The sequence below is a fragment of the Tasmannia lanceolata genome, unplaced genomic scaffold (assembly GCF_043159265.1).
Source record: "Tasmannia lanceolata isolate RefF3 unplaced genomic scaffold, GAP_Taslan_0.1 ptg000013l, whole genome shotgun sequence".
In the NCBI taxonomy this organism is placed as follows: Eukaryota; Viridiplantae; Streptophyta; class Magnoliopsida; order Canellales; family Winteraceae; genus Tasmannia; species Tasmannia lanceolata.
The window spans coordinates 5982611-5998488 of record NW_027518690.1 but is presented as its reverse complement, the minus strand read 5'-3'; the positions used below and the strand labels follow the sequence as shown (position 1 = coordinate 5998488).

The following is a 15878-nucleotide window of genomic DNA, read 5'->3' as shown; positions in this document are numbered from 1 at the left end:
ATCAAGTCAAATTAGACCTGAAAGTCAGATCATTTTCTTTTTTCTGATCGTAGTACTAGTAATAGGTACCCCTTGTATCGTATCTAGCAGCAATCTGTTTTAGTAGGGTCACTAGAGTGGCTTCATTAATCAAACCCGAGCTTGTGATAAACTACATACAGAATCCTCCATTCTGTAATTTTTTCTAGAGGTTACTTTGGCTTCTTGATAGGCCAATGCTTATGATTTAAGAAGCAAAAGACAACCATTAACAAATATCAGTCATATAAAGAGAGCAAAAGTCAGAATTTTAGTGAATGGAATCTCAAGACAAAAATAAATTTCACCGTCATGTCCCCTATGTAATAAGCAGTCCAATTTCCAACCTATATCCAAGTTGACACTGTGATTTCCTCCCAAACAAATGGTTTTCTGTAGATGTCAATTCAGGAAAGAAAATGAAATGTAACAGAGCATTACTGATCAGATGATGCGTAATTCATATAGGTTGAAAGATCAGAAACAGATTCAGTGAGGTGCGGCTCTCTTTGGATTAGGCAACTGGTTCTTTCCATAGAATGAAGATGCATCTGAGACTCTTCATGGGCGTCTGAAAAAGAACTGAACTTAGCATTTACTTTTTGGTACATGGGATTCGGTCTCCTTCATTTGGAGGTCAGAACTCCACTACAAGCAATACTTGCCTCATAAAATCAGTAGCTTGGATTCATTGAGCACTAGTTACTAAATTCTCTCCACTAACAAAGAAGCTTGTAGCTACTTCAAGAAGAGATCTAACAAACAGGCTTTTTATTTTCACAAGATAGATCCACAACAGTTGATCTCTAGGATTTACTGAAATTGGAGAAACATAATAGCTCTCATAATCCTTTCAACAATAATCGGCCATTTCATGCTACATTCCAGTGGATCTAATTGTAGATGAAGAGAGGAGGAGCGTTACTTATAGAATGGCACTTTGGAGAGAAATTTCAAGCACAGATATCCCTCACAAGTTTGTGTCTTCAATATCAAGAGTGGCAAACCAATCTTGCAAGCTTATTCCATCAATTTCATGTCACTCAAACAGTGACATGAGCAGATTTCTTTGCTTCTCCTTTATATCTTCTGTAACAAAGCAGAAAAAGCAGATAAGATGACAGAAATTGTGTTTTCTTCTTGAAATAATGGCCAGAGCAGAAATAAATTAAAAACTACAAGATCTGAACTGTTCTCGCCAGAGGCTTGAAGTTCTTCATCAAATTGGATCTGTGAACTTAAATGTCCAATGGGCATTGAGGAATTTTCTTTTATTGCAAGCTGCTAGATCTAAAGGCCCTCACTAGTTTCGAACTGTGATGCAACCAATTACTCCACATGCTAAAGTTGGTGTTATTTAATCATTTATACTTCAACACTCCCCCTCACGTGTGGCCCCTCTTTTTTTTTTTGGGTTGGCCTTGCATGTGGACTTTTAATATCGAGGAGTTGTGAGTTTTGAACCCATAACCTATTGCTCTGAGACCATGTCAAACAACCGATTACTCCATAAGCTTAAGCTGTTGAAGTTGGTGTTATTTAATCATTTATACTTCAACACGAACACGACTCAACCATTATTGTGATAGTGTTTGTTTCTGGATGAGAGATGAGCATAACAATTAAAAAATGGACCGTGCTTTACAATCTAATGTGGTTGGCTTCCTTGAGTAATTGTCCTTACAGTGTGACCCAACAGTTTGATTAAAGATGCACTCGTCGTTATTCATTAGCAAATACTAGGGAATGTGGACAGCTAAGCCATAACCAAAAGAGGCTGCATTTTCATGGAACCGAACATATATTCTCAAGGAACATAGCTCTGTTCTTTAAGCTCCATGGTTTGTACTGTGTGACTTTGTTTTTTCCAACCTTTGAACAGGACCAAAATTAGAGATACAAAGCCTCGTTATTGGAATTATCCCTTAGCCAGCGAATACAGGTGTGCTTGCCAACATGCTAAACATGAGCCACTGGTGTGTGGAGATATATAAATCATTTTAAGATTTTTACAAGGTGGTTAATCTATTTTGAGGATGTAGTCAGTGCCCTCCAAGTGTCTGTTGATCAGCCCCAACCGAATTCTCCCTGCATTTTATATGCCGACTGGTAGTGAAATTCTGCCCTCACTATTGAACCAAGTACTTAGCCATCTTCCTAGCTCAAGAGCAGTTGGATCTAGTCCCTATTTTCACTTGATTGGATATGATGTTGAAAATATCGTTACAATTTTCTTTCGGAACAGTTACTTGATTTCTGAACTTAGTGCACAATTTCAGCCAATTTCTGTAACTTTGTTGGCACCACTTGGTTTAAACTTGTGAAGCCACATGTTACATCCGAATCCCTGCAAACCCACTACATCAGGTTGGGTCGGGTTGGCCAAGGCCTCAACACTAACCCAAGCCGAAATAGCGTTGAACCCATCAGGTTCGGGTTAAGCCTGGCCCAAGTTGCACCCCTACTTTTGGGCCATGGGAAATCTAAAAACCAACTGATATGGACATCTTCATGTAATATAAGCACGTATCACTATACCATAAAAAGGATGCACTGCATCATTCTCATCTATCCACTGCACTTGCATACCACCTCACCAATATTAAAAGAACATAAATAGATGTCATACTTTTTCCTTTTTTTCAGTTGAAGTCAATTACCGAAACCCATTTACTGGTAACAGGCTACATCTATATAAAATTATAAAGTCATTGACTAGAAAAAGGAAAGAAAATTGCCATTAAAAAAAAGGAAATAAAAAAGTTATCAAATGATCTATCATCTAATTAATGGATTCAAGACACCACATATAATGTACAAATTGAAAGGTTCATCATGTATTTAGCACTAGTAAAGATGCATTGTATTTCTGAGTATCATAGGTTCATCTGTTATGCTAGAGGGCGAGCCTTGGCGCAACGGTAAGGTTGCTCCAATGTGAACTAGTGGTCACGGGTTCGAGTCACGGAAACAGCCTCTCTGCAAAGCATGGGTAAGGCTGCGTACATCTAGCCCTCCCCAGACCCCGCAAGGGCGGGAGCCTCCTGCACTGGACCGCCCCTTTTTTTTATAGGTTCATTTGTTATGCTACTTCACATAATCCATTTGTATGAGTATCATATGTTCATATGTTATGCTACATCACCAAATCAATTTGTATTAAAATATTGATTTAAAATGGGTCAGTGCATATCATGATCTATAATAGTGCAAAGCTTCATCGTATTCAAAGAGCTGTTAACAGCCTACATGATCAAAGGAAGTACTGAAAAGATATGTACCAAAACAAATTCAAATTCAAGCTCTTTATGGAGACAAAGCAAAATTAAAAGTCAAGCACTTCATAGAGGTATATTGAACAAGTACATGCAATGGCTTGTCATTCCAAGGAATCAGAGCTCTCTCTTTCTAACCATAGGTATTGAATTCCAATACAACATGTGGAGAAGCCCTTTGCAAGATTGAAAGCTCACTTATTTCAGCCTCCAACTGTTTCTTTATACTCTTGCAGTAAGTAATACTCATTCTCTTAAGAGCATGTGCATTCTTTAGTAAAAATTTCAGAAATCCAATCCCACAACAGTTGCTTGGATAATCCATAATGATCTGAACCGTTGCTAGGTGATACATCAAACACTCGGAAGGTCTCTGTATCTCCCAATATTTTTCTTGAGCAAACTTGTTCTCCACAAAGAGGCCCTGAAAGTAATAAACTAATGAGAACAAAGGTCCGCAAATCAATCTGCAATAGTATGCAGCAACTTAAGAAAAGGCATTTGTGATCAATGAGACCTTATTTATAATGATATTGAGTTCTTTCAAATTGGGGCAGCTCGTAAGAAAGCAAGACAAGAAACGTGCAACGCCAAAATGCACACTAAGGGTTAGTTTCTTGAGGGCAGGCAAACTTTTCGGCAATTTCATTCTGCGTAAAGACTTCAGAAAAGCAAAGTATATACAGAATGAATAAAGAAGCAGATGATGCAGTTTCAAAAGTTAACATGAAAATCTTGAACAAACGTTACAGAGCAAACCTCGGCGATGTATTCAAATAACTCTAACGGCGATGTTTTCAAATAACTCTAACTGGAGACTCTCAACCAGTGTTTAAAAACGCGGATTTGACGCGGAACGTGGCCAAGAAAAATCCTTGTTGACTCGGCGCGGACGCGGCCAAGAACGCAGTTAACACGGTTGACAAGGTCATAACTCGGGAGAGTCAAAGGAGTTTATTGACTCTGTAAGGCAAAACGCGGAATGCGGCCGAGGTAAAAAGGAGTCGACTCGGGTGAGTTCCTTGCCGAGTCAAGGAGTTTTTAAACACTGCTCTCAACATGACCCAGATTCATCAGTAGCTCAACAAGCCTGTTGGCTTCTTGTTGTGCTTCAATTTCATCACAAAAGTACCATGGTCTATTGGAAAAAACTTCTGGGCGGGAAGCAGCCTTCAAAGAAATGTGTGTTGGCCTCATAGAATGGATCTCCAATGACAGAAGATTGGGTGCGCTGATCCTGAGAATTCTAAACGGAAATTTTTCTAAAAGAATATCATTCAAGGAAAAGCTCTCCAGCAACGGGCAAGAAGAAAAGAAGCGTTCCAAATCGTCATCAGTTATAATAACATGAGTGAATTTGATGGTCGTGAGGCAACTTATGCCTTCAAAAAGAGGAGGAAGAACTACCTTGCACCAGGTTAGTGTGAACTTCTTTAGAGAATGACAGAAGTAGGCATTAGTAGGGAGTTGATAGAGATTGGCAGAAGTAGACATCGAAATCTCGAGATAGAGATCTTTGATGCCATTTTCGCAAAGGAATAGTACAAATTCATCCAAATTATCAGCAAATTCTTCACTAATTTCGACTTCGACCCGACAACTGACGATGGGAACTCGGCGGGAATCCAAGATGTGATTCAGAACGTACACCCATTTTCTCATATCATCCTCATCATTGCTTATCCTCGACATACTCGCATCTTCGATTAGGTTCATGTCCAATTCCAGGTAAGGGATGGGACACCAAAGATATGTCCATCTCTTGGATAGAACACATGTTCTCACTGCTTCTCTCAATGGAATTCGAGAGAGAATCATAATGAGAATGTCATCTGAAAGGTAACTGATTCTATCATCACAAATTTGTTGTTGTTGCTCCTCTCCTTTCCCCTTTATTGCTTTCATCTTTCTACTAAGTTTGCTTCTAGCCCTTATCCCCTCTTCTTACTCTCTCAATCAATCTAAAAATCCAGCTACAAAAATCAAACAACCCAAATCTCTTTTAAAAACATTTGAACCAGAAACCATAAACAATCTCCTAAAATCACTCCATCATACAAATAACAACAGAAATGAAAACTACTCATCCTTTCTATACTAATTAAGCAAAAAACATAAGGAAAACCCATCAATTAAATGATGATTTCTAGTTCCCATCTCCCTCCAATTAAAAATCACACATGGCATCAAACAAGAAAACGAAAGAAGAAAGAAGAAAAAGAAGAGAAAGGGAATGAAAAAGCCATACCATTACAACCTCCACCACGCATACAATTCCCACCCATGGCAGATTTTTAGATTGGATCGTTAGATAGACATTAAATTGGATAAGAAAAATAGCAACAATTGGGCCCTTTCGACTGACTAATCAGGATCGTTAGATAGACATTAAATTGGATCTTCAATGGTGAAAATGGGAACAATTGGGCTATCTAATAATCAATAACGGGATTTGCCACGTCCAATGAATCAAATGAATAAGAAAAAATCCGCTAAAAAGAGAGATATACAAATGAAAATGTGTATATATACAGTAGAAATACAACAAAACAAATGCTTTTTAAATAAAAATTCCCCTAACTATGGGCAAAGAGAATGTAATGTTCATTTCTGCACTTATGGTGTGACTGCATTTAGGATCATCAGTACCATCCAAATTGTGGGCTCCAGCAGACCCAAAACCAATATGCATGCATGAATGTACTCATCATACATTTGACATATGTGAGGTGACCTTTAAATCAAAATTGTAGGTCCCAGTAGACTCAAAATTGATGCGAATGTATGTGTCCTTGATCCTGCTTATCATACACTTGGCACATGTGTGAGGTGACCCTATCATCCAAATTGTAGGCGCCACCATGACTGACCATAGCCCAAAATTGCACCATGTATGTGTCTTATGTATGCATGGGCGCATGTATTTATGCATGAATGTTGATCTAAAAACAAGCTGAGCATGGGCAGTTGTGGTGGACGGAGAAAGGTCACCAAGAGCTTGGGATCTAAGCAGCCAATGGATCATATATGCAAAGAAAAAGATCATATGTGCAAAGAAAAAGCAAGTTTCATAACTAGAAGGGGAGAGGAATGAAGGTACAATTGTACTAATGTTCATACACCAAAAGGTTCTTCAGCAACAAGTTGAGGTAAGCAGTTACAGACTTTATCTCGAGTAGGGATGGTGGCGAACTCACATCAAAGATTTTGAGAGGTTCTCTACTATTGGGCCCATTTTACATGAGAAATTAATTGCAGAAGAATTTAAGTATAAAGTATGTGGCATATTGGAATTTGGAACTTTTATTAATTGTTTGCTTGTTTTTATTCACACTTATCTGTGAAGTTTGATTTAGATGGATGAAAAATGATTGAATTAAATGACTCACTTTGGAGTGCTCAAGTTGAAATTTTATGTTAGTTTGGTTATGTGTGGGTGGTAGAAGAATTGAATTCGGCTTATTTCCTAATAATATAATTTGAAATTTTGTATGCTTGAATCTTAGAGAGGGTACCTGTCTTAACTACATTGAGGAAAAGGGTTTCAGGAGTTTTCCAGCAACTATGGCTTCCTTTGAAATTTATGGTTTTAAAATTTTTTGGAGGGATGAGTCTTAGGCACATTTTAAGGCAACGAAAAGGAAAAGAAAGGAAGAAAATTTTGGAATATCTTAATGAAATTGTGGAGGAGCTCTTTCTCTGCAATATACAACCCATTTTACCTCATGAAACAATAAATTTCGGAAACTTTCTTTCTTTTCATAAAAAATAATGGGCAGTGATAAATCGACTCCCCAAATGGATAAATCGACTCCCCAAAATAATTCATGGAAGTTGCAGTAGCTTTTCATGCAGTGCAATACAATTCTTTATCTGCAATTTTCAGAGATATGGAAGACGAAATGACCCTATCTAACTGCAACATAGTTCATAATTATAACTTCTTTTTCAATTTATTAAAGAGAAGAAATTTGCATTAAGTTCAGGAAAGAAATAGTTTGATGGCATTTCAACTTATTTAGAGAGAAGGGTCAATTTGAGTAATAAATTGGAAAACCCAACAGGAGGGGAATGCCACTCTTTCCTTGATCTAACGATGGACTTATTGTACAAACTATAGAATTTTCCAACATTAAGAGTTAAGACTATTTTATCTTTATACATAAATGCCCAGTCCTGTTTTATCTTTACATATTTTGGCACAGGTAGCCAAAACACAGTAACCATTATGTTGGCCAGGAATAAAAAAAGGAAGAGAATCAGCACATTAGAATTGTGAAATGCATCTTCTGTGGGAAGCAATGAAGGGCTTTCTCTGTCTAGTTCCCTCCTTCCAAACTCTGCCAATGTCTTCTGCTATCCGTGTGGCATCTAATGATGCACCAGACAACTCTTTCCTTTGAACCCAAAGGCTTGTCTTGTCTTCCCTTTACAACTGTTTGGGAACTTTTTGAGAAGAAATCAATCGCCTGCAAAATAAAGCCAAAAAAAAAAAAAAACAGAAATTTAGCCAAACATTTTTTATTTCTGTATTGACATAGGAAGAAGAGGAAACTCAATGCCTATAAAATAAAGTCCAAACTTCTTTGTTAAAAAAGGTTTCTCTTTCTTTAATTGGGTATCCCATCTCATCAAAGCAAACTAAAAAACAAGGCAAGACCCAACAAAGTGAACAAACAAAACCCAGCTCGCTAGCTTTGAGTTTCTGACCTTTTAGACCCCTACAGGAAAGATGTGACAGTCTCAATAACATATCACTAGCCCTCTTTCAGTCATATCTACCTTCTCTAATTGCATTTTTATGTTATTTTGTTTGAAACATTTTGAGCAAAAGAAATTTTATGATCTTAAAAACGCCCCACCCCTAAGCATTCAGTCAAATCCAATTGGTAAGAAAACTCCTTTTTCTTTCTACCCTTTTTGCAATGTAATTTGGCTTCAAGCACAGCCTTCAAAAGTTCTTTCTGTTAAGGAGCAGTGATTGATTTCTCTAAGAATGTTTTGGTTTCTATTATTAGAGCAAGTAAAGTTCAGAGGCAACCTTAACCGATCAGTTTCAGAGTTTACAAGTGGACTGATTTTCATTCCAGAAATAGGTCTCTCCTAGAGTGAGATCTATCATTAATTTTGGAGGTTCTGTCCAGCTGAGCAATGCAGCAACTATTTTACACAAATAACCTCTAGGAAACTCCTTAAGCATCAGTATATAGAAGTTATTTTTGTGATTCCAAGACAAATGTACAGATTCCAACTAACATGCAACAGAATTGAAAATTTCAGTTTTCTCGGTGCAACTTGGTTCGGGTTCAACCCGATTTTGCAAGGGTTGGGTTGGCATTTCCTTGGGTTAGGGTTGGATTGGGTTGGGTTGGATTAGCATTGAGGCCTTGACAACCCGAACCGACCTTTGTCTTCTCATTTTATCTTGATTTTATTTGGGTTATTGTATTTTTCTGTTTGGCCCAAAGTGAAACCGAACCAACCTGACTCAACCCGACCCAATTCGGGTTAGATGGGTTGGGTTGGGGTTCAGAAATTTAGAGACAGGTTGGGTTAGGGATGACCATCCTCAACCCGAGGCTCAGGTTGGGTTGGGTTGGGTTGGGTAGGGTTGGGTTGGGTTGGGTTGGGTTGGGTTGGGTTGCGTAGGGTTGGGTTGGGTTGGGGTTAGGGTTGAGGGAATGCTATCTCGGGTTGGGTTAGGGTTGGGCTCAACCCGATCCAACCCAACCCAAGTTGCATCCCTAGTTTTCTCAAGCTTCCAAACAATTGAAGGTGTTATTGGTAAAATGAGGACATGGTGATGGAGGGAATTTCTGATAAAATCTTCCACAACACATTCAATTTCAAGGAGAAGATAGGGATGTGTTTATAGACGATTTCTAATAATAAGGAATGAACACCATGCAATTAGATCCCCGAGACAAAACCGGGTGCAGGAATTTGTTTTTTTTAATAACCAGGCTCTCAATTCAAGCTCAGATGTCAAGTAATTTGCTAGGATAATTCAAATGGAAAGAGCATTTGCTTAGTGGACCTGGAAAGAGCATTTGCTTAATGAATCTGGAACCTAACCTAGATGATGATCTTGGTTAGGAGACGCCAAATCTGAGATGGTGTATAGATCCTTACTAACAAGAAGATGAAAAAGCAGATTAGGAAGATAAAAGCTGAAAATTTAGCTTACAAAACCTAGCAGACCTTGAGGCTAACTCCATCTCTGAGTCTTCTCTATACTCAGATCTAAAAGATACAAGGAGTTTTGGAGCAGGATTGGTAGCTTTCCAGTAAGAAAATAGACACCCAAGGAGGTTGACAGCAAAGTTGAGCATGCTTCCAAACTCAAGAAAAGGGTGACTAAGGAGCATAATTTGAGCTTGAATCATCTTAGATCTGCGGCCAAAGATATCCTTGAGTGGTCTTCTTGAAGAGATCTATCACATCTGTGAAGAACTAACTTGCCATGATCAGTACCTATTCTAATAGCCAAACCTACAAGGATGTGAATCCACTACTTGCTGCCATGACATGGGGGTTCCTTCTTTAGACTGTATTTACGATTGAATTTTCAACAGATCTTCAAGAATTCAAGGACGGAGCTTGAGATTCACCCAACGAGTCTTCAACATCTCAAGCTATTGCTTTGCTCAGGGAGCTACAGAAATTTGTGGGATTTCATCAGAATTGTGAAAAAAACCTCCTATTCCTCCCTGTAACTGAGTATCTAAATTTTCATTCAATAGCACTCTATATCTCTCTTAGATCTGGCAAAAAAATATAGAGATAGGATTGAATTTTGCAGGACAAGATTCAGGAATGCACCGGTCACGGTCCATCCAAGTTACCTGTAGTCGTGAATGTTGTTTTTACTACCTGATCTGATATTTGGAAACAACTTGTGCAACCAGGAAACGTCTGTCTTTGAATTCAAAATGGATTCGTTAGTTCATAGTTCGGAATGTTGATCTCCCAGTTTCTGCATTAAAGACTCTTCGCCCTGTTTGGATTGTAAGAAAAACATTTCTTGCAAAAAGGTTTTTCTTGAAATTTATTTTCTTTCCACAATTTAGAGGAGAATAATATGATTATGGTTAATTTACAGGGATCATCATAAATTGAAGGTAAAAATTGAATAAGGTTGGTTCATTTTATCTTTTTTTTCGTGTTAAAAAAAGTAGGAACTTTTAGCAATCTATATGTGGACCACAAGGAACAGGGACTCCATAACAGAACCTACTATAGCTGCATTGTGACTGTGTTCAATTGAAATTCCTTGAGATTTTTTGTAGAGAACACATGACGTGTGTTTGGTTGCTTATTGTTTGCAGTTGATCAAATCTAAAGCTAGGTTCCCCAACATGAACCTTTGAGAAGCGAGTTGAAACAAGAGGCCTTATTGAGAATCTAAAGCTATATTCTTGTCATATATTTGCTGCAATATATAATTCCATCCGATTTAGTCTGTTGATGAGCACATGGCAGGTCTTATTGAGACATTCACCCGGGCTGAGTTTTGTTGAATTCGCATTCAGTCCTATGGCCCTCGAGTGAGCTCCATGTGAATGAAAATTTAGCCTTGGGAACAACCTGACCTACTTTTCATTCTCACAACCTGATCTACTTTTGTTGAATCGTTTTGAAGAATGGTCTTATGCAGCATGGCCCATAAAGGGTTGAAAACTGTGGAACTTTGATCATGTAGCTTTTATCTAGGTCATCTGGAAGAAGAGGAAAAATCGAATATTTAACGGTGTCACCGGAAATAACTATAGGTTGAAGCTGCATATCTTCTATTTGATGGTGAACTGGGCAAGCACCATCCTGGTTTTTATAGGCACCGAGCCCTTCCACTTTTAGAAGAAAGTGGGACGTGGTTCAACTAAGAAAGGTCCCCTTAGCTTATGGGTCCTAATTGGGCCCCTCCTCTTCAAGGTTTTGTGAAGATAAACTTTGATGAGTCCTCTTTGGGTAACCCAGGCCTTTCAAGAGTCAAGGCCTTCTTCGCAAGTCAAACGGAGTACCCAAAATGAACAGACACTACTAATATAGAAATCGGGGAACTCTCACCGACACTCATTTAGTAGCACAGGCAAATCTCGATCGCCTCATTATTGATGGAGACTCCCTCAATGTGAACTGATTGTTAAGGTTAGGAACATCCTTCCCTTGGAGGTTTGCAGATGTGATGGAGGAGATTATGGATTGCTTGGTAGGACATAATGTCATTTTTAATCATATTTGGAAGGCAGCTAACGGTGCGGCGAAACGGTCAACTTAAGATGGTGTTGGTAGGTTAGCCTTAGAATGTACTTCTTCAGCAGGGGGAAGGTTGAGATCAGGCACCACAGGTCCATGGGGCGCGAGAGGCTCCCCTGCCGAACCTTGTGTAAGTGCTTGACACGTGGAAGCCTGTCCCTCTTCGAGACCACTTTCGTGGTCTTTTGATCACGACCCCCCTTGATCTTATGTAGTTTTCTTTTTATTTGGCATTGGACTTGACCACCTACGATTAGTAAAATTGTTGCCATTCAACGGAAAAAAAACAAGGAGACTCTACAACATTCTAATCTTTCCACTGCACTTGAACACAACCTCACCGCTATTAAAAGAGCATAAATAGATGTCTCTTTTCATCCTTTTTTTTCAGTTGAAGTCAATTATCGAAACCTGTTTACTGGGAACATGTTACATCCATGTAAAATTATAAAGTTATTGACTAAAAAAGGAAAGAAAAATGCTATTAAAAAAGAAAGAAAAAAGTTATTAAATGATCGAGTCTAACTAATGGATTCAAGACACCATATATAATGTACAAGCAGAGAGGTTCATCTCGGATTTAATATTAGTAAAAATGCATTGTGTTTCTGAGTATTATAGGTTCCATCTGTTATGCTACTTCACATAATCCTTATGTATTAGAAGAACAATTCAAAATGGGTAAGCACATATCATGATTTGTAATGGTGCAAAGCTACATCATAATCAAGGAACTGTTAACGGCCTACATGAATAAAGGTAGTACTGAAAGGAGATGCACCAAACCAAAATTCAAATTCAAGCTCTTTATCAAGCCAAAAACAAAATTGAAAGTCAAGTACCTCGTAGAGGCACATTGAACAAGTACTTTTGATGGATTTTCAAAAAAAGGAATCAGAGATCTCTCCTAACAATGGTCTTGAATTCCAATACAGCATGTGGAGAAGCCCTTTGCAAGAGAGACAGCTCACTTATTTCAGCCTCCAACTGTTTCTTTAAACTCTTGCAGTAATTAATACTCATTCTCTTAAGAGAATATGCATTCTTCAGTAAAAATTCCATAAATCCAATCCCATAACAGCTGATTCGATAATCCATATTGATCCAAACCGTTGTTAGGTGATACATCAAACCCTCGGAAGGTCCCTGTCTCTCCCAAAAGTTTTCTTCAACATTCTCTTGAATGATGCCCTAAAAGTAACAAACGGATGAGAAAAACGATCTGCAGATTAATATGAAATAGTATGCAGCAACTTAAAAAAAGGCATTTGTGATCAATGGGACCTTAGTTATAATGATATTGAGTTCTTGCAAATTGCGGCAGCTCCTAATCAAGCAAGACAAGAAATTTGCAACGTCAAAATCCACTTTTAGGGTTAGCTTCTTCAGCTTGAAGGCAGGCAAACTTTTCGGCATTTTCATTCTGCACAATTGCTTCAGAAAAACAAAGTATATACAACTTTAATAAAGAAACAGATGAAACAGTTTTAATAATCAAAGTGAAATTCTTGAACAAAAGTTACAGACCAAACCTCGGTGAAATAGGATTTTAACTCTAAAGTGAGACTCTCAACATGACCCAGATTCATCAGTAGCTCAAGAAAAACATTGGCGTCATTGTCATCAAAAAATAGATTTGGTCTATAATAAATATTTTTGAGACGGGGAACATGAATGAAAGAAATGTTTGTTGGCATTGAGGACTGGATCTCCAATGACAGGAGAATGAGCGCGTTAATCCTGAGATTTCTCAACTCAGATTTTGTTACCCAATCATCGTCCAAGCAAAAGCTCTCTAGCAACCGGCAAGAAGAAATGAAGCGCTCCAAATCGTCATCAGTTATAGAAACATGGATGAATGTGAGGGCCGTGAGGCAACTTATGCCTTCAAAAAGAGGCGGAAGAACTACCTTGCATCTGAATAATGTCAGCTTCTTTAGAGATTGACAGGAGTAAGCATCAGTAGGGAATTTATAGTAAACCATCGAACGGAGATAGAGATCTTGGATGCCATTTCCGCAAAGGAAGAGGACAAATTCCTCCAAATAATCCCTGAATTTCACAATGTATTGGTAATGGATCTTACAACTCAGGACGGGAGCTAGGCGGGAATCAAGGATGTGATGCACAGTGTACACCCATTTTTCCATATCATCCCAATAATTGCACGCCTCATCAGGTTCTCTTATAAGGTTCGTGCTCAATTCCAGGTAAGGGATGGAACGCCAAAGATATGTCCATCTCTTGGATAGAACAGATGTCCTCACTGCTTCTCTTAATGGAATTCGAGTGAGAATCATAATGAGAATGTCATCTGAAAGATAACTGATTCTATCATCACCCTTTCTTGTTTGAATCTTTCTACTAAGTTTGCTTTTAGCCCTCATCCACTGTTCTGAAATCAATCTCAGAATCCAACTACAAAAACCCAACAACCCAAATCACTTTCAGATAAAAATAGTAGAATAGAATCTGTACCATAGAAATATTTGACCAGAAACCATAGTTTCCTAAAATCACTCAATTGTATAAAGAACGACAGAAATGAAAACTGACCCATAAATCTCGAATTAAATGATAATTTCTACTTCTCGTTTCCCTAGTATTTAAAACCCACAGAGGAAAACGAAACAACCAACAAAAAAAAGTTCCAAACAAGAAAAAGAAAATGGAAGTAGAAAAAGGCAATGAAAAAAGTATACCTTTTGCCGAATCCGGCATTAGAACCACCACCACTCATTACAGTTGGAAACAATGAGGGGGGGGGGGGGGCTCTGAACTTCTTGTTTAGCACTAAATAGATCATTGCTAATAGAAGCCTAATTTGGTAGTTCAAGAGACTACAAATTCAGGTGAAGCCCACCAAAGGATGGGACCCACATGTGTCCCATTGCAGGTCATCCCCCGAGCACTTCACAACTGTTACTTGTAAATCATGGGGCATAACACTAGTAGCCTTTGGCGAAAGCCGCTAGCAAATCTCTATTAAAACAAAGAAATAAATTGTTAACATCGACGTTAATGTTGAAGTTAACGTTAACATCGAAGTAAATGTTGACGTTAACTTCGATATGGCAATAGTAGACGTTAATGTCAAAGTTAATGTCGATGTTTTCTACCATGGTTGATATTTTGATTATGGAAAAGACAAAACATTTCCTTACACAAAAGTTGTGCTTGGTAATATGTTTTGTATAGGATGGGTCCCACATCGAGTGGGGCCCACTATTTTACTTCATGATTTCACAGGGGAGGTCCCACGATCTCCCCCACCTTATGCATGGGCTTTGGTGAAGATCGTGGGACCTACCTCCTCAAAACATTTTTTTTCTTTTTATATATAAGGACATTTTGGTCCTTTTATGAGTTCAAACAAAAAATCTATCATGCGCCAACTGAAGATCCAACGGTTGTTTTAGATCAATGGAATGCAGGGCCCACCGTGTAATAGTGGGCGTGTTTCATTGTATTACATGGAACTGGTGGCACTTTACATAAGGTTAACTGAAGGTGCTCTCTCACCCACATGACATTAGTAGGATCTAGGTGCTTAATTTGGTAGGCTTTATTTGCACATCACTGTTGACACCAAAAAAATGCCTTATCAAATGATCCCAATATCTTATCAATGGCTTGCAAGGTTTTAAATATTGGATATATAGACAAGGGTAGGTGTGTCAATGGATCCAGACGGTCCGATGGATCGTCCGAATATGAACGTAAATGAACATGATCTAAACACATCAATAGGATCCATGGGCCAATTTTGGATTATCAAATGTGGGATCCAAAAAATTTCGGATTGTATATGGGCTTGCAATAGATATTCATTGGATAGTCATGATCCGAATTGTTTTACCAAAATACCCTCCAAATTTTCATAATGTTTATAACTCTTCGCAGGGTATTTTCGTCAAAACCTCTAATTAATGAAGTGGAGTGCGATTTCACGACTCAAAAGAGACTTCTTGCCTCTTGTGTTTTAGGGTTTGTTTTTCTTTTGCCGTGAGATTTCAAGAAGAGAGAGGAGAGGAGAAGAAGAAATTTCGAACTCCTCCTCCGGCCACCGACCCTCTCCACCATCTCCCCCCATACGCTACTTCCACCACCTCTTACTAAATCCCGACCGCTGCTCCATAATCACCTAAAAATCACAGCACCACCATTATGCTTTCATTATACTAGTCTATTGAACATATATGTTGTCATGAATATACTATTAGTTTATCATTTTGTTAGTACTGAATGTTATTGTTATACATCATATTCTTTATAATAGTTATACATCATATTTTTTATAATAGTTTTACATTATATTTGTGTATGTAA

The 15878-nt window shown here is 38.2% G+C and overlaps 1 protein-coding gene and 1 long non-coding RNA gene across 3 annotated transcripts; both read right to left on the bottom strand.

Moving 5' to 3' along the window:
- Positions 1–3223: 3223 nt before the first annotated feature.
- On the bottom strand, positions 3224–5805 carry LOC143890731 (uncharacterized). Its single transcript, XR_013255234.1, has 3 exons — positions 5542–5805; positions 3811–5266; positions 3224–3717 (listed from the first exon to the last, which is right to left on the bottom strand). It is a non-coding gene; the product is annotated as an uncharacterized LOC143890731 (long non-coding RNA).
- Positions 5806–7334: 1529 nt separating this feature from the next.
- LOC143890730 (F-box/FBD/LRR-repeat protein At1g13570-like) lies at positions 7335–14311 on the bottom strand. 2 transcript variants are annotated; one of them, XM_077395412.1, is made up of 5 exons: positions 14252–14311; positions 13082–13967; positions 12834–12983; positions 12392–12740; positions 7335–7762 (listed from the first exon to the last, which is right to left on the bottom strand). In XM_077395412.1, exons 1-4 carry the CDS (start codon positions 14287–14289, stop codon positions 12444–12446), a joined length of 1371 nt encoding a protein of 456 aa, XP_077251527.1. In that variant the 5' UTR covers positions 14290–14311; the 3' UTR covers positions 7335–7762; positions 12392–12443. The 2 variants fall into 2 exon arrangements, with proteins under 2 accessions (XP_077251527.1, XP_077251528.1); XM_077395413.1 differs by lacking the exon at positions 14252–14311 and adding an exon at positions 14106–14204.
- Positions 14312–15878: the final 1567 nt, after the last annotated feature.